Raw genomic sequence first — 25,291 nt, 5'->3', positions numbered from 1 at the left:
GGAAGAGAAAACGGGAAAAGGAGAAGCTATGAGAGTGAAGAGTTTCAGAAGTTTAGGAAGCAAAGCTTTGGAAATCAGACATCCAAATAATAATATTTTAAATAGGAATAACATATTATGTTTGATAAAGCGAATTTCCAAGAAAAGAATAGCTACAGTACAGTTAAAGACACATGATCAAAACATGGAAAAAGAAGGAAAACGATATATTTGTAAGGGTGTGAAACGATGCAAAAACACGGGGCAGAATTTCTGTAGTTCACGCCTCACAAATTTCGATTGTTTCTTATTCTTTTCCTTTCCTTTACCACTACAACAACTAAAAGTTTTCCTCATTTTTTCACTTTTTTTTGACAAGAAAAATGGTTACAGATGAAAAAAGACATAACTAATTGGCAAAAGTGGTTTAGAAGAAGTGGAAAGTGAGAGATGAATGAAGATAAAAGGGAGAAGGAGAAAACAAAACTGGTCGTTTTTTTCAGGGAGAAAAGGAAGAGAAGATGATTGTTTTGGGATGAGGAGATGGATCATAAACAGTTTGTCTTTGTTTTGTTTTTCGGATGAAAAAATTTCAAAATTTGAAGTTCATATTGGATCGTCGAAGAAAACAAGGTCCAAGTTTCTGATAAAAAGTGCAGAGAGCGGACTCAGCCTTACAGTAATCACAGCTCCTATAAAAACAAAACAAACTGAAAATAATCACGCACTCGCATAGAAACGTTGCCGATCAAAAATAGAACATCCTATTCTCCTCGAAATTTTAAAAATTTCGAAGTAAACGTAAAGTCTGGACTGTATTTCAAGATTCTTGTGTTCTAATTAGGTTTGTAAGGTTCAGATCTCACAACTGTTTCAATTTACGACGTCTGGAAAAGCATGTTCTGTAAAAACAGTTGAATCTACATGGAGACGATATTTTGGAATCCAAAAACTACAGAATTCAGAAACTCATAAAAACTGTTTTCGAATTCAAAAATATGAACTAAATCAGAAAGAAAAAGAAGGAATCGAAGTTTCACAGTGTTCAGAAACCAAACAGGTGAACGAAAATTCCAAAACAACATTGTATCGGTCGTGACAATATCGGCTGATGCATGACTTTCCCACGAGGAACACTTTGAATTTTGGACCAAAATTAGTACAAGTTCTGCTTGGAATTCTCAAGAAAACAAGAAGAAAAGCTTCTTTTCTCTAAACAATTCGTTTAAAAATTCTTCGTATTTTTCTCAGAAAAATGTTGAATAATTCATGAGAGTTGAGTGACTGAAATGGATGTAATTTGAAGAAACTACTATTCGTCTTGTTATATAAATGTATTACGATTCAATACAAATATTAATTAAATTATAGTGATAACAGAGAAAAAGAGGGGAGGGAAAATAAGAAGTGAGGTGAGAAAAAGAGCCAATAAACCGGGTGGGAGACCGCGCGGAGAGTGCGATTATTTACACCTAAAACACACAGACGGACGGTAGAATAATGGTGAGAAAAATGATATGAGGAGGAGGAAAAAGCAGTTTTTGTCAAGTGGATGAAATGAAGATTGGTTACTGTAGAAAGTTCATGTAGAGTCCAGTAGACCATAGTTGATTTTATAGTTGATTTCGAAGTTGTGTAGTTGTCGATATGGTTTTTAAAGTTCGATGAAAATAGGATGTATTTTTATCCAATGTGATTTTTCTAGGATTAACAGTAGTTCTTAACCATCTTCGCATTTTCCGTTTGCCAATAAATGTTTCTATTTGTTCTGATCGTTGTCCAATTGTATTCGTTCATCTGGACACTTCGAATACAAATGAAATATTTCTATAATTTTTATCATGCTACTGTATGATTTCTTACACCATATTTAATTCCAATTCTTGAAACTTTTTAATAGTCTTCAAATGCCCGTTTCTTGAATAAAAAAGGAAGACGTTTGAGTTTCAGACCAAAACTTTATTTGAATATTTCCATACAACAATTGAGAATTAATCAATTCTGATAACAAGATTTCCCTTGGCTCCAGTATTTTCCATAATATCTTTATGAGCTTGTTCAATCTGTTCCAAACTATATTCCTTGTTGATAAGTGGACGGAAGTCAGTTTCTTTCAGAAATTCGACGATGTTTGTTCCAAAATCAGAGAGTTCAGATTCAGTTGATAGTCCCAATGCAACTCCTAAAATTGAAAATATTTTTGAATAAATATTTACAGTGATTGAAACAAAGGTTTTGATTATAAAATCGAAAAGTTAGCTACTTCTCTATCCTATTTCCTCTTTTGATTTCTCAAAATCTTACCGAAAACTGATCCTTCAGTAGCCATAAGTTGTCTGGCATTTATCTTAGTCTCGTCACGATTCCCAATAACAGCAACTTTTCCACGTGGAGCCAACAATCCAAGATCCGTATTGAGATTCGTATGAGCAGACATTTCAAATATGTAATTGAATCCTCCTGGATAGTCTGCTTTCATTTTTGAAACGTATCCACTTTCCGAATGATTATAGACATGTTTCGCACCGAGTCTCTTGACAAATTGAATTCCATTTTTAGATCCAGCAGTGCCAACAGCTTCAATTTTCTTCCACGCAGCCAGCTGCATTAAAGCACTTCCCACTCCGCCAGATGCTCCATGTACCAGAATCACGTCACCGGTCTGAAGAAGAATTAGTTTTCGTTGTTAGTTGGGTGAAGGCGAAAACGCCATCTGCTTTCTCTATTCGGACCGCCTGTTTGATGGGACAGATGGTGTGTTGAACAAGGCTCGTGGTGAGGGTTATTCGACGATTGGTGACAGATGAATGGAAACAAAAAATCGATTCTTTCGTTCTATTCACTCTCTAATCGTTGTTTTTTAGAGGCTTCTGATTCGTGTAATTTATTTGAACTTTAGCAATCAAATGAATACTAGATGATGCTTCAACTTCCGCCCCAAAACCTTCCACCTTACCTTAGCACCTGCAAGATGGAAAAGAGCTCTATACGCAGTCATGTAAGGAGTTCCCAAAGATGCTCCTTCCGAGAATGAGACTCCTGAAACAAGTTATTATAGTTATTCTTTATCACGTGTATTCATACCTTCTGGCAACAAAAACGGGCGGTTCACAACCGTATGCTGTGAAGCAGTTCCCGATTCCATTCCAAACCAAACTCTATCTCCAACCTTTACATTCTTCACGTTCTCTCCAACTAATTCCACTACTCCTGCTCCATCTTTGCCTGGAACATATGGAAGAGTTGGTAGTTTTGCGTATTGACCGGCTCTGATATAAGTATCAACTGGATTCACTCCAGAGGCATGATTTCTGACTAGGATCTGGAAGTTTCACAATTTAAATTAGGCATTTTTCAAGATTCGAGTAACATCCCGAATAGACTTGGCAAAGTTTCTAATTTCTTTGAAAGACTCACCTGGTTCGCATTTTTAATACAAGGAATTCCACATTGTGCGATCTCAATTTGTTCTGGTCCACCGAAACGATGCACTAATGCGGCGATAGTTGAGGATTTGATCATGCTGTAATATTTTGAGACGTTAACATTATGGAAGACCAAGAAACTAGAATAAAACGTCTGATATTATTGGATAATCATAGTTATTTTCTCTAAAAACATTTCAACAAACTGAAAATTTTAAAAACAGAAAGATTTTAAACAGAAAAAACGGAGTATGTTTGGTTTGGAGAAAAGTTACGATACAAAATTTAGAAAAACCGATAGTGATGAATACTGACGATACAAATTCAGAAAAAGGGGGTTTTTATATTCTTCTTTTTTCCTCCTTCAGCAAATATATTTGTCATCCTTTTTCGTGGTTAGTTCTGTGATTTTAGTACTCTGTGAACCTTTCTTATCTTTCTGAACTGACTTGTCCACGAGGACTACACGACCGACATTGTGCAACTGCGCTCCTTTGAATCACCGCAAATTGAATCGGCGCGCGGCAAGAAGCGGACAGATTCGCTTCGGAAGTTATTGATTTTCGAGTGATTCTGATGAAAAACAACTGATTTGAAGCTTTTCGTTTATTAGTCGCTTCTCTTTTGAAGTATTTAAAGCAATTTTTCTAACTTTTTTCAGCGTTCCAACCACACTTGGGCACTTTTACAATGGGTGAGTGAATGATGTTATTCGTCGTTTTTTCATGAAAATATCATTAGTTTTTTGAAATCTGAATTAATTTTCAATGTTTTAGTTTTATAGTAGATTATACTAAGTCTCAATTTTGATAGTTCGTTAGATGAGAAATGTTTCCTAACATGAGAGAATTGATAAACTGCTTCCATTAGTTTCCGAAATCGATTATTTGCGTTGTTTCGCCTCAGGAATCTGGGTTAGCGCATTGCAAGTCTGGCGGATGTATTGCGCAATTAATCCAATTCAGGATTCCCGGTATTTCTAAAGACTTCTTTTCATTTCAGTTGACGTTCCACGCAACTTCCGTCTGTTGGAAGAGCTTGAAGAAGGACAGAAGGGCAAAGGCGATGGAAATATTTCTTGGGGATTGGAGGATGACAGCGATATGACACTCACCAGATGGACTGGTTCAATCATTGGCCCACCACGGGTACGTTCACTTTTTTGATTGTTCGAATTTCCGGTCAATCAAATTTTTTAAATGTGCCTATCAAAATCACGCATATTCTTATTTTCCTCGAAAGTTGAAAACCGTTCATAATATATGGTGAAATTATAATAATTTTTTGATTCAGACTCCATACGAATCACGTATCTATAATCTTCAAATCCAGTGCGGAGCCAACTATCCACGAGAGCCACCAACTGTTCGTTTCACCACCAAAGTTCACATGGTCGGCGTAAATCAAAGCAACGGAGTGGTAAGTTCAATAATAGTCTCTTTGAGCTGTCAATTATAATTATTTTTGAGCAAGAGTGACTCAAAACATTTTAGCGAAAATCAAAAAAGTTTTTATTTCGTAACATTGCACATGAGAGCATGAAGTGATTAGAATAAATCACAACAACGAATACGTCAATGTATTTGTCAACCCTTTCAAACGATTCGAGACTGCGAAAAAAAGTATTCTTGAGTATACGTTGCCTAGGTATCCACAAGGAGTTTTCACCTGTCTATTCAATATGCGCATAGAAAACATAACATTCATATATTTCAGATCGAGAAACGAAATCTGGCAACTCTTCGTAACTGGAGCAACTCCTACATGATCAAAAATGTGCTCGAAGACATCCGTAAAAACATGATGATGGCCAAAGAGAATCTGAAATTGCAACAGCCAGCTGAAGGCGCAATGTTCTGATTTTCTTTTTTATTTATTCCATCACTTTCAGGCGCCTATGACCTTTTTATAGAACTACGAAATCTGTAAAAGAGCATTCCGGTGAATTTGATATTTGTAAAGTAAACTATTCTTATATTTTTCAACCCATCGCTCCGCCGTAGTAGCCATTTATTTTTACTTTTATATAAAATCCCGATTGTTTCCTTCCCCCGTTCATCAAGCTTTCGACACCCCAGTGTTATTTTTTCTCTTGAAAATTCGAAAAATTTCCCAAAGTATGTCTCTTTTTCCCCCACCCACTCCGCGCATTCATTTCTTTATATACTTATAGCGAGTAAACAAAATCATGTAAACTATTTTTCACATATTTATCTTTATTACTGCGTTTGTTAATTCAATCGCTTCTATACCTAAAACTCCTTTGCTTTGTATTTTTTATCCTTTATTCATTTTCAGAAACTGCTTAAAGATGTCATACGAAGATTTGAAACCAGGTAATATAATCACGATTCATGACACCTTCTCACAAAACTATAAATTATATTTCTTTCAGTTCGCTTCGACTATGATGATCATTACCAACCTCCGCCTGTCTATTACAATTCCTATTCCCATGAACCGGATCCTTATCATCCGCCACAACCACAATATATCCAGATGATGACTCCTAGCGAAAATGGGCATAATAATCACCATTATCAACAAGTGAATTCCCACCATGTACATCAGCATCATCAAACGTATCAACATCAGATACACCAACATCAGAATATAGCACCGACCCATGTTCCTCATCAAAATCAACATCTACATTATACAGTGATTGATAATCAAGACTCCGACAGCCAAGATTCCATGGACTCTACTTTCCAGCATAGACCTATGACTCAGGCCAAACTATCTGGTCGAGGGAATGTAGTGCAAAAACAAAGATTCTCTGTTGAGGATGATTCAGAAGACCTGAGTGAAGAAGTGCAGAATCATTGGATGCCAATGACATGGTGTGAAAGATCTTCCGACGATCCACAAGTTTTCAATTTCGTGTGTCTTTGGGGACAGTGTGTGGCTGTTTCCACTGGAAAAGATGAATTCATTAACCATCTGTTCAGCCATGTCCCGGGACGAGAGGATTCTATCCAACAGAGAAGATACTCTGCTGAGGACTGTATCACGTGTAAAGTACGCGGATGTGGAGCACAATTGGCTTCTATCGATGATTTGAGTCGTCATGTTTCAATGCACGTTTTCCAAGCAGACTGCCAGCAAAAAGGATCAGAAGCTTTAATAGAGAAAGAAGAATATTCTGGAATTGAGAGTTGTGGTTTCGAACCTTGTACGAACCTCAGCTATGACGGAATGGTTCTGAGTTGTCTATGGAATGACTGTGGAATGACTTTTAACAGTTTAACGGATCTGTTTGATCATGTTGGGAATCATATTGATGATGTCTGTGATATAGATAGGCTGGAACAAGAGTTTCAAAGTGAGTTGAGAAAAATAACAATTTGGAGTGACTTAATCACAACCTTTTCTTGCAGATGGTGTGAAAAAAACTGTCTTCCCGTGCAAATGGACTGGTTGTAACCACTTGGCCGAGTCCAAATCAAATCTTCGTCGCCACGGTCGGCATCACAGTGGGGAAAAAATGCTTGCTTGTCCTTTCTGCGCTCGTTTCTTCTCTCGCCGTGATAAATTATACGATCATTGCGTTCGTCGCACAATTCTGATGACAGATCCAGATATAGAAGACCCATATCTCTGTAAATTGTGTCAAAAACGATTCGGAACAGAGCGTGCTCTTTGTATGCATGTAACACGGCATTTAGTCGGTCACACGTGCCCTCTGTGTGCTCTTGCTCTGGATTCAAGAGCTGCTATTCACAGACATCTAATGACGAAACATTCGAGAAGATCAAGAGATTTCAAGTGTACCACTTGCAACAAAATGTTCTTCACTGAGGTAATTTGAGAGATACCGAATATTTGCATTGAATTATATGTAATCATTCATTGATTATTTTTTCATTGATCTGCAACGGTGTGTGCTTTCGGAATTTTCTACGGATTAGCTTCGAAGACACACACACACACATCTGCACCGTTTCTATTCTAATTTTCCATATTTTGCAGAGTGAACTGAATCGTCATGCTGTGTACCATACCGATGTAATGTACAGTTGTAAAACATGTCCAGAAAAATTCAAATGGAAAAAACAACTTTTGAAACATATGAAGGAACATGATGAGGTAAAATTTTTCTTTTAAAAATTGGTCAAGCTTCGCCTACTTTTAGACCACACCCACTTTAGAAATTTAAAGCGACTAACCACTCTTTTACATACATGAAATATACATCCACTGAAAAACACTACAACTGTATCTACCTGCTGTTTCAACCATTTTTGGTTATTTTCGGCATTAAAAATAATCACTTTTGAATAAAAATAATTCAATTTCGCATGCGAAAATTCTGAACTTGTTTCCAGCAACTCCGAAAACAGCGAAAAATGGAAGCGAAAGCAGGCGGATTTGGGTCACGCGTGAATGGTGCGGAGAAGTGGAGAAAATGGGCGTGACCCTAGATGTATGGGCGGAGTTTTCACTTTCATGCATAGACCTTTTTTTCAAAATACAATTATTTACTATGAAGTAGGTTCATCCAGTACAAAGATCTTTTTGATACCTTTGCCGATTTTTGTGTTACTTATTCACCTAAACCTCAGCATCTTTATTGCACCAATTAAAAATTGTTGTCCGTTTCGGGTAGTTTCAGGGAGCATACATTTTGAATAGGAAACTTGAACTCATACAAACTTCAGTTTCAATTATTGTTCAATACTGTTTCCAGAAATTCCGAAAAAGGCTTGGTGCACAAGGTCCAAGAACTAACCGTGCGTCGAAGTTGCAGAAATGGGCATGACCATTCTTTAAAATGTGGGCGGAATTTCTTATATTTCTCTGCACGAATTGTCTGTGATGCACTTTTCTAAATGTGATGTATATTTCAGAATTACAATCCATCTCCATATACTTGTCATCTTTGTGATCGTACCTACACATCCGGATTCGCTCTTGGACGTCATCTGACTCGACAACATCGTCTTCAAATCCCTTATGGATTCAGTCGTTTCACGTATAAAAAATGTGCTGATGGATTAATGCGTTTGCAGACGAAGAAGTTATTCCGAAATGAGTCAGGGGAGAATCCGGATCAATCACTATCAGCGTCACATGTCCCATATTAATATATTGATGTTTTTCTATCGTAAAAGGGAGACAGGCGCTCTCAAAATGTTATGTACTTTTTCCAGGCATGAAAATCGAGGGGGCACTTTAAAATTATCACTTTTCTTGAGATCACTGTCTAGTCATCAATGCTTTGAGTGTCAATTTTAGAACTCTAGAAACAAATTACGGAATTCACGATCATCAGACCCGTCCGCCACGATTTCCAAGCCTTATTTATTATTGTTTATCCACTTTCTTTATGTTCATCTATACCCGACCTTTCCTATTTATTGATCTCTTTCTTTCCATAAGTTGCATGCTTTTCTCTACAAAAACTACCTAATACTCTCTTTCAAACTATAATATCCCATCATTCTATTCCGTTTTTTGATCTCTTAATTTTTACTCTCTTTCATTTTTCTTGCAGTGTCCATTTCTGGAAACTGTCTAATTTCATTCGTAATCTCATTTTTCTCACCTGATGCGCAATTGTTCACTTTTTTACACGTATTTTTGTATGATACGTGTCAATTTCACAACTGAATACGCTTTTTTACGACTACAATCTGAATGGCCTTTACTGAATTTTTCATGTTTTTGCTCTAATAATCACTCTTTTTTTGATACTTTGCAATAATAAAAAATATGGGGTTATTTAACTGTTAGAGAAATGTTTCTGGTCGATATCCAATCTTAACTTGTATTTATCGAAGAATGTAACTCGATGAAAATCAAGAAGGCACTCTCAAATTAGAGAATTTTCAGATGCTCTCCAAACAAATCATCCGCTCATTCCTTACACGAAATCGAAATTTCCACAAAACCATCAAATCTAGGGTCCTTTCTCCAGGTTTTTCGCTTGAAAAAGAGTGGACTGGTCGCCACGTGGCACTTGGAAAACTGGGATTAGGTGGAGATTACGAATGGATTTCCGCCGTACAGAAGAAATTTATTGGTGGTGGATATGCGAGTGCTGTTGATGTGGATGCAGCTGTCTGTGTTGCTGAACAAAAAGATCAAGTTGACGATGTGATTGAGCTTCTTTATAAATTGAGACACAGTGTAAAAGCAGCTGAAAAACTGGAATCAAGTGAATATGCACTCGTCAGATTGCTGCTCAAATATCAACCGGAAACCATTCTTACATTAGCCAACGATCCGGTTAGTAATGAAAAAATTCGACAGTTTCATTATTCAAACTGACGCAAACCAGCCCCTTTAAAAACTCGAAGTTAATAAAACAACGTTTTTCAGATCAACTACGGAGTATTCCTGAATCAACATCTTGCTTGCATCGTCATTGATCATTTCATTAATTCGTCGAACATCCAATCTGCCGCCCGTATTGTCACATGGATGATTCAACAAGAAGAACTTGAAAATGAACTACTCAATGTACTTGGATTATATGTTTGTGCGAAATGGGCTGAGCTACCAGTTGATCAACAAACGCTCGAGCTGGGTGGCGTAGAAGAAGAGGAAGATGTTAACGATGATGATATTGTAAGTACTTTATGCTTGAATTAAAAAAATAATTGCATCGATTTTTCAGAGAACTTTCAAATTTCCATATCTCAAAAACGACAGCTTTGACGAACATTTCGATCTCACCAATCCAAATCATCTCATCGGAAAATCGCTAATGTGGTTATCACGTGACACTTCGTCACTCAATAAAGATCTTAAATCCAGTCTCAACGCTCTCGGAGCTGTTCTTTTCGAGAAGTTGGCAGAAGCAGAATCCACGATTTCCACATCACTTCCAAGTGTGAAACATCTGGTCGCAGAAAGATTAAAGGCAAAAGAAGGGGAAGAACAATCAGAAGACGTCAAAAAGATTTTGGAAAAGATTGGAGAAACTCAGAAATCAGAGGAAGGGCAGAAGTTGAGTGATATGGTTTTGGAGCATTTGAAAACGATTCAGGCCGCCGAAGAAGAGAAACTCTGCTCTGAACAAGTAAAGCTGTATTCCGCTTGGAATGAACGCCGCCAAATCCTCGCAAAATCACAAGCCCAAAAAGTATTACTTCGCGTACGTCAGGATGAGATTCGAGCAGAGTTGAAACAACTGGATGAGCAAGAAGAGCAAATGAGCTTCTTCAAAAATCGATTGCAATGGGAGAAACGGGCTGCGGAAAATACGCAAATTGATGAAGAGTCGAAGGAGAGGCATAAGAAAAGAGAATCTGCTGTTTAAAATAATTTGTTTAATTTAGAGTTTTGAAAATATTTCTAGAATAGTGTTTTTTTGTTTTTCTTCTTGTTTGTTTTTTTCTATTTTCTCATTGCTTTCCATTTGCATTAAGATAAAGATTTAAAATCAGTTGTAGACTCATTAACATTTTAAATCGGATAAATCCGTTTTTACTTATGTTTTTTTTATATCTCAGCACTCAGTCTTGAGCTTATCAACAATTTCAACAGAACATGCCGGAAACTACAACAACACCAAATAAGACACGCGAAATCGAAAGCAGAGCGAGAATAAGTAAGTTTCCGACTTCATAAGATCACAAACAATTCTGAATAGTTTCAGTATCTGATCGAATTAGTGAAAGTATTCGATTACTGGACAATGAACCATCGTTGGCACTGTATCGGTTACAAGGTAATCATCAAGTTAGGCCATTTCTTAAACAGTTTATCCTCAGAACATACCGTTAGAAGTCTCCCTGGTATCGTGAATCGTCGAATCCAGTTGACTCAACAATCAGCAACACTTTCTGGTGCTCAATTTGATTTAGAGAACTGCCTCAGGTAACTGAAATTCAGGAAAATCTCTCCTATCATTTCAGTTTTCAGCACGACAACAAATATGCAAAATGCCTCGTCTTCATTCGAAAATTGCATCGAAATGCTCCGTAATTGTATGTTCTACAAACAACAGCTGGATTTTGATTCGACCCGAAAAGCCACATCATCAGATTCAATGTCAACTGTAAAAGGGCGGAGCAAGTCACTTCACAACGTGGCGACACGTGTACACTCTTCAGAAGCGCCAACAACGTCTTCTAGTCATGATTCTTAATATCGATTCTTTTTTTCGTACTTATATGGGTTTATAATGTAAATTTGATCTCAACCTTGCTTTTCATGTGTATAAAACTCTATAAACAGTGTTCATTATTTACAAATGAATATTTTACAAACAAATTATCAATCCAACAAATCGAAGAGATATTTAAGTTCACCGAAGTTCTCAGGGGTGTAGTCACGACATCTAGAAAAAGGAAAAAAGAAGATTCTGGTCAGAGTTTTTCTGGAAACTCACCTCAATAGTTCTCCAATTTCCTCTTCTTTTTCACTCTTTTTACTCTTTTTCTCTTCTTCTTTTTCCACATTTTCTTTGGATTTTGTGGATATAACAGGTACAACAACAGCTGGTTTAGTATCGACAGCTTCTGTTGAATCTGTCACTGTAGGCGTCGGTGCTGCTTTCGGAGTCTGTGTTAATGGAGTGGGTGGAGCGATTGGAGTAGAAGTGATTGGAGTTGGAACAAGAGGATTATTGTTGAGTGGAGTAGTCAACGGAGTAGTAGTTGGAGCAGTCTTCGAATGCTTCTTTTTTCCTTTATGATGCTTATTCTTCTTGTTTTTTGACGCCGACTTCGACGTTTTCTTCTTCTTTTTGTTGCAGCATGTCGTTGGAACAGTGAATAAGAGAAGAGCTGCTGGAAGGACCAGGAAGAGATTGTAAACAATTAGACTTGTTACGAAATACTCTGAAAATCATATTTTCATTTTGTGTCAAGCACTCCAAATATTCAGTTTTGGACGTCTTCATCATGTGAAATCTCAATCAAGGTAATATTTGCACCTACCCAGCATATTCGAATCGAGAGTCTGGATGATGAGAAACGGAAACAAAAAGAAAATGAAACCGTATTTTTCGATCGTTTCGTTTCTGTACTTTTTTAGGGTTTCTTCAATTTTTTCTCACGTGACGAAGGTCAGTTACGGAGAAAAAAGTTCTGAAAAGTATTCTAGAAACAATTCCAAAACGGGAAGAAACTGAAAATGATGATGACTTTATCGCAAATTGTAACAAAGTTACTGCAACTTTTTGGATTGAGTTTCGAGGTGAGACATCAGGATAAACAGATGAAATGACGGGTATGAAATAAATTTCAGCCATTTACACTCCCCATGTCTTCTATGTTTTTCATTGTTTTCTTGATAATTCAATGTGGTACAAAGAAGAAGAGTAAGAAGAATAAAAGTGAGAGTTCGGAATCTGATGATGACGATGATGATGAGGATTCGGAAGCCGAACGAAGAAGAAGAAAACGGGCGGCCGAGAAGAAAAAGAAGCGAAGAGCGAAGAAGCAAGCAGCAAAACTGGCAGCTCAGAAGGAGGTGGGCTGGGGTGTCTGGGACGTGGATCCAGGAAACTGTATATTTATGGAGCTGAAATCGATATGTATTCGCTATTAATAGTTCTTCATAGCATCTCTAATTTCGAGAATTTCAGGCTCAACAAGTCCCGAAACCACCAAAAAACATGGCGGCACTTGCTGCAACTCATGACCCAAATTATCAGACACTCGCTGGATTGAATAATGATTTGGTATTTGGAGATCAAGCTGGAGCAAATGGAATGGCTGGAAATCAAGGTAGTATCAGAAGCTGTTTCAGTTCTCGAAAAAAAAGCTAAACCAGCACAAATTATTTTGTTTCCAGGACCAAAAGCCCCGCCTCCTGGTTCCAATCCAGGGATGGTTGGTACTCATGATCCAAATTATCAGACTCTCGCCGGATTGAACAATGATTTGGTATTTGGTGGTGGAGGTGCCGGAGGAGGTCCTCTTCCTCCGAAACCACCAGCAGTTGGAGGAAAAGCTGGAACTAATGATCCGAATTATCAGGTACCGTACTCCGTGTTCTCTGATATTAATTGTATTTTCAGACTCTGGCCGGCCTTAATAATGCCGATATTTTCAAAGAGAAGGCAATGGATGGAGCTCCGAAAGCTCCGGCTGTTGGTGGAAAAGCGGAAACAAATGATCCGAATTATCAGGTGAAACTTTTGGAATTTCAGTTCGGATATGATGATACTTTCACTTATTACAGACATTGGTTGGACTCAATAATAATGATATTTTCAAAGAGAAAGGGCAATTTGCACAGAAACCGCCAGTTAATGGAGGAAAGGTGGCAGGGAATGATTATCAGGTATACGAATCCATCTGATACATCAATTTTCTAGCATTTAACTACTCTCAGAACAACTACAAAAACAATTGTCCTAAACAGCCAGTAATGAAGAATGTGAAAGCAGGCACGAATGATCCGAACTATCAAACGCTTGCTGGGTTGAATCAAGACATTTTTGGAGCCGACAAGAAGAAAAAATTCTGATATGAATCTGAAAATTAGTTTTCGAACATTTTAAATAATTAGTGTATTCACGTTGAGTCCCAGGCTACCTATGCAAACGCGCTCTGAAAAAGACATGGTCCGCAATACGTGGCGGTGAACATTAGAATCTATTTTCCTACAGAAAATTTTAGGATACGTGAAAATATTTCATTTTCCACGTAGTTTCTCGTTAGAGCGTGTTCGCATAGGTAGCCTGGGACTCAACGTGTGTATTTTCTTCTTCACAGTCTCCCAGACTCCGAGTAAGAACTGCAAGGAAATTTTTGATCTACCCTCGTGAAACGAAAAATTTGAGAAATTAGCAGGTCTAAAACGTTATTACTTTAATTTTTAGCGTAAAGCTCAATGTCAGCAGTAAGAAAATTTCAGTTTTAGAATTATTATGAGAGCATTATCCGACCATTCAATCCAAAAAATTATGGTTTCAGATATTATTTCGAGTCGAAACGGCAATTTTTCATTTTGATTTCGGAAAAATCTACGGGATTTGTTCATTTCTCAAAATTATCCAACGAATGATAGCTCAAATCGTGCTCCGGAGATTTTTACACATTTCTGTAGGACAGTTTTCCAATTTGCTCATTAGTTTTTGAGAAATCGATCAAATTCCGAATTTCTTTCAGTTTTTTGTTATTTTCTCGAAAACTAATGAGCAAATTGGAAAACCGTCCTACAGAAATGTGTAAAAATCTCCGGAGCGCGTTTTGAGCAATCATTCGTTGGATAATTTTGAGAAATTAACAAATCCCGTAGATTTTTCCGAAATCAAAATGAAAAATTGCCGTTTCGACTCGAAATAATATCTGAAACCATAATTTTTTGGATTGAATGGTCGGATAATGCTCTCAGAATAATTCTAAAACTGAAATTTTCTTACTTCTGACATTGAGCTTTACGCTAAAAATTAAAGTAATAACGTTTTAGACCTGCTAATTTCTCAAATTTTTCGTTTCACGAGGGTAGATCAAAAATTTCCTTGCAGTTCTTACTCGGAGTCTGGGAGACTGTGTTCTTTGATATAAATTTTCTATACAATCCATGAGTGCGACAAAATACAGAAAAATAAATAATCATCTACAGTATCTTCTTCATTTCTGATCCTTTTCTTATACAACTTCGCTATCCTTGACTCCATATTTCTTCAACTTTTCATATGCTTTCTTATGAATCGCTGCATCGTCAGAAGTCACTACTGGCATTTTGAACGATTTTTTGAATGCATCGATGGCATCTTGTTTCTGCCCCAATTGTTCGTAAACCTCCCCAATGTAGTAGGTGTTAGTACTGTAGAATCCAGGCTAAAAACACGAGATTACTAAAATATCAGAGGAATTTTATAACTAACCGAGATTTGTTCAGCCTTCAAGAAGTAATGAAGAGCGTCCTGATAAGTAGATGAAGGAGGCGTGGCGAAGATTGCTTTTGCCACCATTCGGGTTGCATAACCCATATTGGCGAACGAGAAGTGCCAAACACCTGAAAACATATTTTCATCGATGAACCACATTTTAATTATTTGTACCCAGAATATGCCACGTCGTTGGATCGTTCTCGAAATACGACAACGCCTTCTCAAGATGTTCTCTGACCAAAAATGACTTCTCGATGCGAGATTTGTTGCCTTCGATTTCGCCGACGTAGTCGAGAAGAATGGCATACCTGGGAAAGAGATATTTGAAAAGAAGGTTGAGTATGATTTAGTTACCATTTGTGTGCACCGAAACATCCCTCTTTCGGTTCATTTTCCAATGCTTTCTTGATGATTTCATATGCTTCAAGAATCAATTCCTTTCGTTCATTCGGATCTTTCGCAAGCTTTCCTTTTTCGCAAACGACGCGTGCAAGACGCCACAGAAGTTCCGAGCACTTTGAGGATTCGAATCTGAAATCAGAATTTCATCTCAATATGTATAAAACCTGCGTTAGATTCTCACTTTTTCAGAATATTGTAACAATTATCAATGAGATAATTATCATATAACTCATCAGCATTTTGAACAATCAAATCGAAATTCTTCGGTTTCTCACTGTTTCCAGTTACTTGTTCCAAATTCTCAGGCTTCTTTTCTTCTGCTTTTCCGAAAAATGCGATTCCCATTGAGGCTCCACCAGTGATAGCCAATAACTTCGGAACTTGTTTGAATCTTTGAAACTTCGATGTTGTTGAATTGAACGCGAATCGAAATCCAGATGATGCAGCTCGTTTGAACATGTTGATTTCTAGAAAACAAGTAATTCATGAGAGGAAAAAAGAGTTTCAAGAAAATATTTCCCGAGAAATTTTCCTATTTTTGTAGAAACAGTAGCCTACAACGTTGTCAGTTCAAGAAGGTACAAAGTCTGATTGAAATACTTGTTGATAATAAACAATGATAATAAGTGAGAGTTTTCGAGAAAATGGAAGAACAATTATTGAGAGAAAAAATGTTAGGCCAAGACTACCGTCAATAAATCAAAAAAGTTGATTCTTAGAGAGCGCGCTCTCTAATAATCTAGCTAGACCTGGAACTGATTTTAAATAAACTTTAAATTGAAAAATTTTCTAAAAACAAAACACATGAAATAATTTGATTCGCACTGACGAAGTTAGGGACCGAGAGCCAACAATTATATAATTGCAATTATGAAATTCTGAAGGCTTTATACTCTGGAATTATACGAATTTACTGATGACTATTTTACACGTAATACGGGAGATACGGAACCGCGGTAAAAATAAAAACAGGGAATTTAACAGTAAAGACTTATTCATCAACAATATCTTCTTTTTCCTTTTTCACATTTTTGACATTTTGTCGTCCTTCGATGAATACTCGGAAATTCTGATTGAATTGCTTGAAATCCCGATAATTCTTCAATTGAGCACGAATCCATTTGGAAACACGAGCCGACGTTGCACCAGTCATAATCTTTTCTGTTTGTCGTTCCAGACGATCATCGATCAAAAGCATTGCTCCCCAATCATTTTTATGACGGAGACATCTACCAAGAGCTTGATTCAATGCACGATATGCTTGCGTTGTGTACCACTCATCTCCTAAAAAATGCAATGTGTTTGGTGATTAGAAAAAATAATATTTCGACCGTTGTCTACCCACGAAAAAACTTGTACTATTTAATGCAATTTAATGCCTTTTTTTGCATTTTTGTGCCATAATAATACATTTTTTGCGTTCGTGAATAGGCAAGTTTTCTTCGTGGGTAGGTCCATTACCAGAATAAAAGCTCACCAGTGAGGATTCCCAAATCTTTTGAATTTTGATCATTATACGATTTCTTTGCATTAACTTGATCATCCATTGCATTCGGATATGGAATACCAACAGAGATAACAACTCGAGCACGATCATCAGCAAAATCAATTCCTTCGGAAACTTTTCCACGAAACACTGCAAACATCAGTGCTCCGTTAATTGATTCTCCGAAATTGGTTGGATTGAAAATAGCCGAATCGAATTCATCCATGACAGCTGTCAATTCAGATGACTTTCTCGGCTCGAAGAGTACCACTTTTTTGGTTTGAATATGTTTCATACTGTGGTTACGAAGCATGCATGTTTTCAATTGTTCGAGGACACGATATGATGGAAGAAAGCAGAGAATACCAGCTGGAACATGCATGCAAACGTATCTGAAAAAGGAAACTTATTAATGGAAACACTAACTTCATTTAATACTTTATAATCGATGCGATTTCTTCATAAAACGGAGAACTTGGATCTGAGGTGTTCCGAAAAGTGCACGTAATTCGGTTTCCATGTGGACCGAATGGTATCACTGCCGCAAAAATGTTATCCGGTGAAATGACTTGATCTCCTTCAACCTGTTGTTTGAACTCCATTCCTAGTTCAGTTTTTAGAGTATCCATCGGACAAAGAGTTCCAGATGCCAGAATGATCGACCGAGTCTCACTGAAGGCGTCGTAAAACGAGAGAGCTGGACTCATACACCACAGACTGATTGTAGTTTTACATCCCTCTGAAATCGCTTTATGACCAGTTTGTGATATTGATGGATCTTTCCAATCATCATCGTCATTCTCCTGTAACCATGGATTTTCTTCTTTATATTGCATATTTCTCGGGCCGGCAGAACTTCTTGTTTTCAGTGATGGAGTTGATGAGAAGGAAGATGACATCGATAGATCACCATCGAAAGTTCTGTTGAATCTGCCTGTCTGGTTGATCGGTTCGATGGATACATTCAGTCTATATGTTGGTTGATACTGCTGATTTCCAAAGAATGACTGAAAATAGAGCCATTTCTCGATACACACGATTGCAGTGGCACTGGGTTTGAACTGATCCATATGCTGCATTTCAGGTTCATTATGCTTTGTGACACCGGAGAAAGCGACCTGAAACAGTGATGTGAGAATTAATAAAAGAAGTGTGTCAAATAATTGAAATATCAATATCAGATTATAACTAACAGATATGGCATCGTATTTTGGCGTCTTGGGTGGCGTGAATAGATCAATTCCATTTTCTGCATTTGTGAGTGACGCGAAAAGATTTCCAGACGACAAGGTACATGTCTTGAAACCATCCATTCCACCTCTTGCAGGCTTCCTTGCATCCTGTGCCACGTGCCGAACCCATCTGAGCATTTCCAAAATCAGAAGTTCCAAATAGAGAAGATGTTGTCTGAACTCATTGAGTTCGATTGTCAAGTCAGGTGTCTGGTGTAGTGCGTCTTCAGGTGTCTTGTTTGCATTCACTTGATCTATCGCTACTTTTTTCAGTCGAAGAGACAGTAAAGAGTCATCGAGCTCTTTTTCAGTGAACGAGAAGCTAGCTGCATCACGACACGTGTCTTCGATATTATGTGCTTCGTCTAAAATGACAATTGAATTCTTAATGTGAACATCTGATGAATTTCGAATCAATGGGTCAACCAAATAAGAGAATGGACAGAAAATCAGGTCAGCATCTTGAGTCAAAACACGATTTGTAGAGAAGTAGGGACATATTTGAGGATAGGATAAGGCGAGGGTCTCCACCACTTGTTCGATATCGAATACCACCGATCCCTAGAAAAATTTGAATTCAATAAATATATAAACTATTTTTAGCCTGAGACTTACATTATTCCGCAAGTGATCTCTCAGTGGTTGCGCTTTTTCAAACTTCGGTCTCATTGCAGATTTGAATGAGCAGCCAATCTGAAAGTGAGAGTATTTATTCAGTTAGGAGAAGAACTTGTTTTACCCCGTTGGCACTGTTGATTTCCTTGCAGAACTGTGAAATATCCGGTTGTTTTCGAGCCAATGGATGAATGCAAGATTGATCACGACTGGCGAGAATTGTGTGCCTATAAGAATGTTAATAGTCACTAAAGCATATGGGTAAAAGGTTGAAAGATATCTAATTTTTGACAGTGAGAGTATTCTCTGTGCCAATTTCACTATTTTCTTTTTTAGAGGTTTATCCTTACTTGATAATGTTTGCATATGGAAGACGCGAGAACTCTTTGACAACTTGAGCGATTTGTTTATGTGTTCTGGTTCCATAGTAGATACGAACACGCCTGAAACTCTTAATTTCTTTTGATGTAACTCAAAACTATGACTGACGGAAGGCAGGTACATTCAGCTTGTGCTCCTTTCTCACTCGGTTCTTTTTTCACTTCTGGTTTCACATCAGGTTTTTCTTCGATTTTAATACCAGCAGCTGGAATTGAGTGTGCTATGAAATCGTCTTTCCATTCATCTTCGACTGAAAAAAATGTTCGAATGAGCGAGTTTTAAGTCTACGGGACATGAATCTTTTCAAGCCTAACTTACAAAGATTTTCATTTTTCACTGGAACCATCGGTTTGACATCTCTCGTCTCGTTCATTTCTTCTTTTATCGTATCTTCAGTTTCCTCATATTTCATATTTCCTCCAAATGCTCCATCTCCGTGAATCGCACACTTCTCTCTGGATTCTTTCTTCTGATCCATATATTGCTTCAACCATGCACATGTAGAAGACAACAAAGCCATTGTTTTTCCACTGCCCGTCGGAGATTCTCCCAAAACATTTTCACTATTCTGAATCGCTTTTATGATTCGAACAATCATTAATTTTTGAGTTGGATAAAGAGTCAACCCTTTCGGATATCTGACTGGAACACTTTGCATCATCAACTGATTGAAATCATCGTTTTTAATTTCAATCCGTTTTCGTTTTCCAGCTCGCGACTTTTTTACAATTTCCGGAGCAATTTCATGAGTTTTCGGAGCATTGGGATCTTCGGAGTCTCCTCCACCGTCTTCTCTTTTAACTTTGAAAGGTTTTCGAACGCTGAAATCAGATAAATGTATATCGTATTTCAATTAATATCAATGATACCTTGGTGTATTTCTCCCTTTCTGTTTTTTGAACAACCCAAAGAATTGTTCTGCAGACATGATTAGCTAATCTGGAACAATCTCAAAGTTTTAAAGTATTTTTTGTAACTCGACACATATCACAACAAAGCTCGAGTATCAGGAAATTCAAATTCGAAATTTCCGCGAGAATGTTGTGTGAATGCTGGCGTTACGGTGTTTGCGGATCAAAATAAAAATGTTGCTTCGGGAATCTTTTCATATTACACTCTGAAAGAAAAAATAAAATGTTGGAGTCGAAACTGACAAGTAAGTCGAAAAAGAGTTCATATCGGGCAGCTAAAAATTTATTTTGAAAACTTCCGGGAAGAAGGACTTAGTGGTTATTTCTTGTATCTGAACGCTACTAATTTTACCGGTGAAATACAAAAGTTTCCATTTGCAATGTTGGAAGTGTTCATTGTGAACTTGAGGGTGTTTTTACAGAGAAATGACCGGAAAAAAGAAAACAATCAATAGATAATCGATTAACTGAGGGTTTGATGTAATCATTCTTCATCATCATCATCATCTTCATCATCTTCTTCTTCTTCTTCATTCATATCATCAGGATTTCCACCTCCTTCGATAAACTTCTCGAACTCTTTCCTTCTCCTTTCCTCATCTTCTTCGGTTTCCTGAATCTTGTATTTCGTCTTTCCATCCCATAATTCTGCTGTCAGTTTTCTTCCATCTACAACTCTCCCATTCAAATATTTCACAGCCATATCGGATTCCTCCGTTGTTGGGAACGTAACCGAAACGACGCCGTCGGGATGATTCTGAAAGAAATTGTTTTAAAGAAGATTATTGGATCATAAAGTTGAATGGAAATAGCCAAAACGATTTTCCCTAAGGAAATAAACTTACATCATATACAACAACTTTTTTGACAGTCCCGTATTTCTGACAGCTTTGTGTCATCTCCTCTTTCAGATCAAGCATCAATGCAGCATTCTTTGACATCATTTCCAGAGTGAACAGATTTTTCACGATGACAGTGCAATCTGACTTTGGACGATAGTTACGTGGCTTATCGGGCGTCCATTCGAAGAGCCTGAAAATAAAATAGGTGAAGATGTTACAGTTACAGGAAAACTTGTTAAAATAAAAACGCAGAACAGTTTTAAAAGAAGAAAATACCTACTTATTTTGTTGTTCCATATATCTTTTCTTTTGAGCCGCTGTCAATTTCCTTCGTTTTTTTGATGGATCAAAGTCTCCTTTCAATTCGAAATGAGCTTCTTCAACTTTAACTTCCTTATTTTTCAGAAGTGATCCGTCAAGAATATTACAAGCCAACTCAATGGATTCTTTCTTAATATAACAGCATCGTCCATCTCCTTTTAAATCTCCTTCCTCATTACGATACAGTTTACATTTCGGTTTATTTGTGCGAATATCTGGTTGAATAACTCCGCATTTCGACATAAACTCTTGAAATTCTTCATCAGTTATGTCTAATGGAAGATTCGAAACATATACAGCATGAACTTTATCTCCGAAATCAACCCATCCTTCGTTCTTCGCTTCTTCTGTATGCAGTTTTTGCTTCTTCTTCCTCTTTTTCTCTTTTTTCTCTTCCTCTTCTTTCAGTGCTTTTGCTGCTTTTTCTTGTAGTTCTTCGTCCATTTTCTCTGAAAGTTTTTTTCGGTAACCAGAAAATCAGAACTTTTAAATTCTCTATAAACTCACTGTAAATATCATCATATTGGACACCATAGTTTGCTTGATATTCTGCAATAAAATCCTCGTTCACTTCTTCTGTTTTATTGGTTTTTGGGACCCATTCTTTCTTTTCTTCATCCCAATCGTAGTGTTTGTGAGCCTGAATAATACAATACGTTTTAGGTAAAAATGTGATAAAAACATACATTTCTCTCTTGTTCTTCTTGTTCGAACCATAATTGACTCAAAAATTCTTGCTCATCCTCAGCCACTGGTATCCAATCTTCTTTGATATGCTCCAGAAGTTCTCCCTCTTCTCCGTACTTTCCGTACCATTTGTTGTTTATAAATCGACGGGAAAAACCTGGAAACATTTTATTAGGAAGATAAAAGCAAATTTTAAAATAATAATGCTAATGCCATCATTTTTTGATAGAAAATCGTCGCTTCAAAAAATAATTCTTACTTTGATCAACCACGACCGGTTCCTTTCCTGCTTTTTGCGCAATTTTCGGTTCCAGGTCTACATTCATCGGTTCTTCTTCGTTTTCTTCGGTTTCTGGCACAAAATCCGACATTTCTTATTGATTATGACGTTTCAAATTCTGAAAGTTATAAAAACTGAATAATTTTAAAGTATTTTCGGCAAGGAAAACTGAACAAATTACCGATAAAATTATTTTGACAATAAATAAATTCGAAAATATGCATCATGATATTTTCCTCGAGTGCGATGAAGCGCGCTTGCATTGTGTTCAAAAAAAGGTTTTCGACAAATTCTGTCTGGAAAAGAGAAAGAAAATATGGTGTCCGAATGGAAATGGAAAAAAGGACGGAATATGAAAAACATTTAAAAAGTCGACAAGAAGTTGGAATTGAACAACAACAGTGTAAAAATTAAATTCTGTCTTGACTACAGCGAGATTGAAGAAATGCATCCATGAAACGCCAAAAATATCCAAAGCAAAGTCGAGAAATGAAGCTATATCAGACAGATTGAAATAAAACTTTGCAATAGCAGGTGAAGATAAGTTCATGACGAATAAACGGAATGTTGTCAACCTTCACTGCGATTAATACGAGTTGTCCGTTTTTCACTAATCTCACTCTAATACATGAAAAAGAGCAAGACATGCTCATTTTTCATCCCCTGACTATTCTAATTCTCAACCCAGACAAAAATGTTCAAAAAGTCACTTTTTATCAAAGAACAATCAGTTATCAATCAGTCTATCAAGTGAAAATAATTGTCATCGTTCATTGAAACAAGAGAAAAGAAAAAGAGATTCAGACAGTGGTAGTCACAAAAAGTTTGTGTCTCCCGGGTACAGTATCTTGGGCAGAAAACCAGTATATAAAGGAGACATTTTCAGATAAGTACTGATTTTTTACCAGATACTCGATATGTCGAACTCTCTAATAGTTTTATTCATTGTTTTCCTATCATTTATACCGTGTACTTCATTGAAAATACTGGTTTATTCTCCTGCATATGGTCCGAGTCATACGAATTTCATGGCTAGATTAGCCGATACACTGACAGAAGCTGGGCATAATGTTACATTTTTCACACCAATTATGGACGAATCGAGAAGAAATCAATTGGGAGTCAAGTTGACAAAAGATGTCATCAAACTGGAGGTAGGTATCCACAACTGGAATGCTGTAACCACAGTGAAATTGAGATTTGATGTCTCCAATTATGTCAAATTTACAGCAAGATGAAACAATGAAAAAGAGAAAAGTTACGATTGACAACGTGATGTCACTGTTCTGGACGATGGATGTAACTTCAGAAAACGGTCATCGTTGTCTGGAAACTATTCATCAACAAGCTGTTCTCACATGCGATAATATGTTCAGAAATAAGGAATTAATCGAAAAACTGAGATCAAAAGATTATGATGTGGGACTAGCAGAACCTCTGATGACGTGTGGATTGGCTTTGTTTAGGTATGTCGATTTCAATGTCTCCGTTTCCCGATTCTTTCGTTTTCAGACATCTTGGAATTGATAAAGTGGTTTTAACCAACTCCTGTGTCAACTATGATGTGATGATTCCAGCTACTGGAGAGCCAGAAGACACCAGTTACTTGCCTTGTATGTTTTCTCTCAAGATATGACTGAAATTCGGAAAAAATAATTTTCAGCGATGAACTCACAAGTTACGGATAAAATGACTTTTGCTGAACGCCTTGAGAACTACAATCTATTCTATTTAATGTATGACACTTTTGGAAAAATGTTCGATGACGAGACCAAAATGTACCGTAGTCACTTGGGAGAAGAGTTTCCGAATTGGAGAGAACTCGTCGCCGATGCTTCACTTCATTTCATAAATGCCATTCCATCGATTGATTTTCCCCGTCCATCTCTACCAAAAACCATTGCAATCGGTGGTATTTCAATTGATGTTGAACAAATTGACGCCATAGAAAACACAGAAGATTCAGAGTTCTCTGAAATTCTCGATCGACGACCAAAAAATATGCTCATCTCGTTCGGAACCCTCGCTAGATCTTCAGATATGCCAGAGCACTTCAAGAATAACTTGATTCAGGTTTTCAAATCAGAACCCAACTGCACATTTATCTGGAAATATGAGACTGATGACGTGTCTTTTGCAGATGGAGTGGATAACGTTGTGTTTGTAAAATGGCTCCCACAGAAGGCTCTTCTCAGTGAGTTTCCTAGTTTTATTAAAGTTGAAACAATACTTTGAATTTCCTTTGAAAGTAATTTCATTGGTTTATTTTTCAGAAGACAAAAGAATGACAGCATTTTTGACACATGGAGGATTGGGAAGTACGACTGAAGCAGCATTTCTTGCGATTCCAACAATTATGGTGAGTTCAGTCCATTCACCAAATGATTTATCAAATTTCTCCTTTTTCAGTTCCCAATATTTGCCGATCAATCTCGTAACAGTAATATGTTGGGTCGTCATGGAATGTCAATTGTTCTTCATAAAAGAGATCTTGGAAATTTCCAGAAACTTCGAAACTCGTTTCATGAAATTTTGAACAACGAAAAATATCGATTGAATGCTAAAAAAGTGTCAGAAATGGTCAGAAATCAACCGTTGAATCCGAAGGAATTGGTTGTTAAATATATTGAATTCGTTGGAAAGTAAGTAGAAACATCAAGTGGCTCTACCAAATCTTCTGTATTTTCAGATACGGACCCTTCCCTCTCATGTCACCGTACAGTCTGAAAATGCCGTATTATCAAAGATACAATTATGATATTTATGCCTTCAAAACTGTACTTTTCCTTGTTCCAGTTCTACTTATTTGTATTGTTTTCAAGTTAGTAATCTCCTATTTCCAAGTTACAATTGTATCGAAAGATACGAAAGGAAAAATGGAGTGAATCGTATGTCTATTTGTTTGTTTTTTTTTTCAATTATGAACGGGT

General features: G+C 37.0%; 11 protein-coding genes across 11 annotated transcripts; 6 read left to right on the top strand and 5 right to left on the bottom strand.

Moving 5' to 3' along the window:
- Positions 1–1,970: 1,970 nt before the first annotated feature.
- GCK72_001442 (uncharacterized protein) lies at positions 1,971–3,501 on the bottom strand (the record flags this gene model as incomplete). The annotated part of the gene is made up of 5 exons (XM_003105028.2): positions 1,971–2,161; positions 2,284–2,641; positions 2,936–3,018; positions 3,064–3,301; positions 3,397–3,501. The coding sequence occupies 5 exons, from the start codon at positions 3,499–3,501 to the stop codon at positions 1,971–1,973; spliced, it is 975 nt and encodes a 324-aa protein (XP_003105076.2).
- Positions 3,502–4,094: 593 nt separating this feature from the next.
- Positions 4,095–5,264, top strand: GCK72_001441 (uncharacterized protein; the record flags this gene model as incomplete). The annotated part of the gene is made up of 4 exons (XM_003105108.2): positions 4,095–4,098; positions 4,407–4,552; positions 4,698–4,823; positions 5,121–5,264. The coding sequence occupies 4 exons, from the start codon at positions 4,095–4,097 to the stop codon at positions 5,262–5,264; spliced, it is 420 nt and encodes a 139-aa protein (XP_003105156.1).
- A 451-nt stretch (positions 5,265–5,715) lies between these two features.
- On the top strand, positions 5,716–8,491 carry GCK72_001440 (uncharacterized protein; the record flags this gene model as incomplete). The annotated part of the gene is made up of 6 exons (XM_053722968.1): positions 5,716–5,740; positions 5,800–6,729; positions 6,785–7,206; positions 7,377–7,493; positions 7,733–7,786; positions 8,255–8,491. 6 exons carry the CDS (start codon positions 5,716–5,718, stop codon positions 8,489–8,491), a joined length of 1,785 nt encoding a protein of 594 aa, XP_053591613.1.
- A 748-nt stretch (positions 8,492–9,239) lies between these two features.
- Positions 9,240–10,671, top strand: GCK72_001439 (uncharacterized protein; the record flags this gene model as incomplete). Its single annotated transcript, XM_003105096.2, has 3 exons — positions 9,240–9,635; positions 9,729–9,977; positions 10,027–10,671. 3 exons carry the CDS (start codon positions 9,240–9,242, stop codon positions 10,669–10,671), a joined length of 1,290 nt encoding a protein of 429 aa, XP_003105144.2.
- Positions 10,672–10,901: 230 nt separating this feature from the next.
- Positions 10,902–11,502, top strand: GCK72_001438 (uncharacterized protein; the record flags this gene model as incomplete). Its single annotated transcript, XM_003105039.2, has 4 exons — positions 10,902–10,962; positions 11,011–11,082; positions 11,126–11,231; positions 11,277–11,502. The coding sequence occupies 4 exons, from the start codon at positions 10,902–10,904 to the stop codon at positions 11,500–11,502; spliced, it is 465 nt and encodes a 154-aa protein (XP_003105087.1).
- A 128-nt stretch (positions 11,503–11,630) lies between these two features.
- Positions 11,631–12,302, bottom strand: GCK72_001437 (uncharacterized protein; the record flags this gene model as incomplete). Its single annotated transcript, XM_003105120.2, has 3 exons — positions 11,631–11,694; positions 11,746–12,196; positions 12,296–12,302. 3 exons carry the CDS (start codon positions 12,300–12,302, stop codon positions 11,631–11,633), a joined length of 522 nt encoding a protein of 173 aa, XP_003105168.2.
- Positions 12,303–12,620: 318 nt separating this feature from the next.
- Positions 12,621–13,832, top strand: GCK72_001436 (uncharacterized protein; the record flags this gene model as incomplete). Its single annotated transcript, XM_053722967.1, has 5 exons — positions 12,621–12,830; positions 12,946–13,087; positions 13,155–13,339; positions 13,545–13,646; positions 13,698–13,832. The coding sequence occupies 5 exons, from the start codon at positions 12,621–12,623 to the stop codon at positions 13,830–13,832; spliced, it is 774 nt and encodes a 257-aa protein (XP_053591612.1).
- Positions 13,833–14,959: 1,127 nt separating this feature from the next.
- GCK72_001435 (uncharacterized protein) lies at positions 14,960–16,065 on the bottom strand (the record flags this gene model as incomplete). The annotated part of the gene is made up of 5 exons (XM_003105041.2): positions 14,960–15,151; positions 15,199–15,329; positions 15,376–15,512; positions 15,559–15,735; positions 15,788–16,065. The coding sequence occupies 5 exons, from the start codon at positions 16,063–16,065 to the stop codon at positions 14,960–14,962; spliced, it is 915 nt and encodes a 304-aa protein (XP_003105089.2).
- Positions 16,066–16,597: 532 nt separating this feature from the next.
- Positions 16,598–20,248, bottom strand: GCK72_001434 (uncharacterized protein; the record flags this gene model as incomplete). Its single annotated transcript, XM_053722966.1, has 10 exons — positions 16,598–16,890; positions 17,084–17,484; positions 17,531–18,210; positions 18,286–18,885; positions 18,940–19,017; positions 19,064–19,166; positions 19,290–19,382; positions 19,429–19,570; positions 19,639–20,141; positions 20,190–20,248. 10 exons carry the CDS (start codon positions 20,246–20,248, stop codon positions 16,598–16,600), a joined length of 2,952 nt encoding a protein of 983 aa, XP_053591611.1.
- A 467-nt stretch (positions 20,249–20,715) lies between these two features.
- GCK72_001433 (uncharacterized protein) lies at positions 20,716–22,452 on the bottom strand (the record flags this gene model as incomplete). The annotated part of the gene is made up of 6 exons (XM_003105055.2): positions 20,716–20,988; positions 21,077–21,263; positions 21,354–21,843; positions 21,902–22,034; positions 22,081–22,238; positions 22,341–22,452. The coding sequence occupies 6 exons, from the start codon at positions 22,450–22,452 to the stop codon at positions 20,716–20,718; spliced, it is 1,353 nt and encodes a 450-aa protein (XP_003105103.2).
- A 937-nt stretch (positions 22,453–23,389) lies between these two features.
- GCK72_001432 (uncharacterized protein) lies at positions 23,390–25,246 on the top strand (the record flags this gene model as incomplete). Its single annotated transcript, XM_053722965.1, has 7 exons — positions 23,390–23,515; positions 23,592–23,827; positions 23,874–23,974; positions 24,025–24,555; positions 24,635–24,720; positions 24,771–25,003; positions 25,051–25,246. 7 exons carry the CDS (start codon positions 23,390–23,392, stop codon positions 25,244–25,246), a joined length of 1,509 nt encoding a protein of 502 aa, XP_053591610.1.
- Between the last annotated feature and the right edge of the window lie 45 nt (positions 25,247–25,291).

The sequence above is a fragment of the Caenorhabditis remanei genome, chromosome I (genome assembly GCF_010183535.1).
Source record: "Caenorhabditis remanei strain PX506 chromosome I, whole genome shotgun sequence".
NCBI classification, from domain to species: Eukaryota; Metazoa; Nematoda; class Chromadorea; order Rhabditida; family Rhabditidae; genus Caenorhabditis; species Caenorhabditis remanei.
Note: the sequence above shows the minus strand (reverse complement) of the source record. Positions and strands in the feature narration are given on the sequence as shown.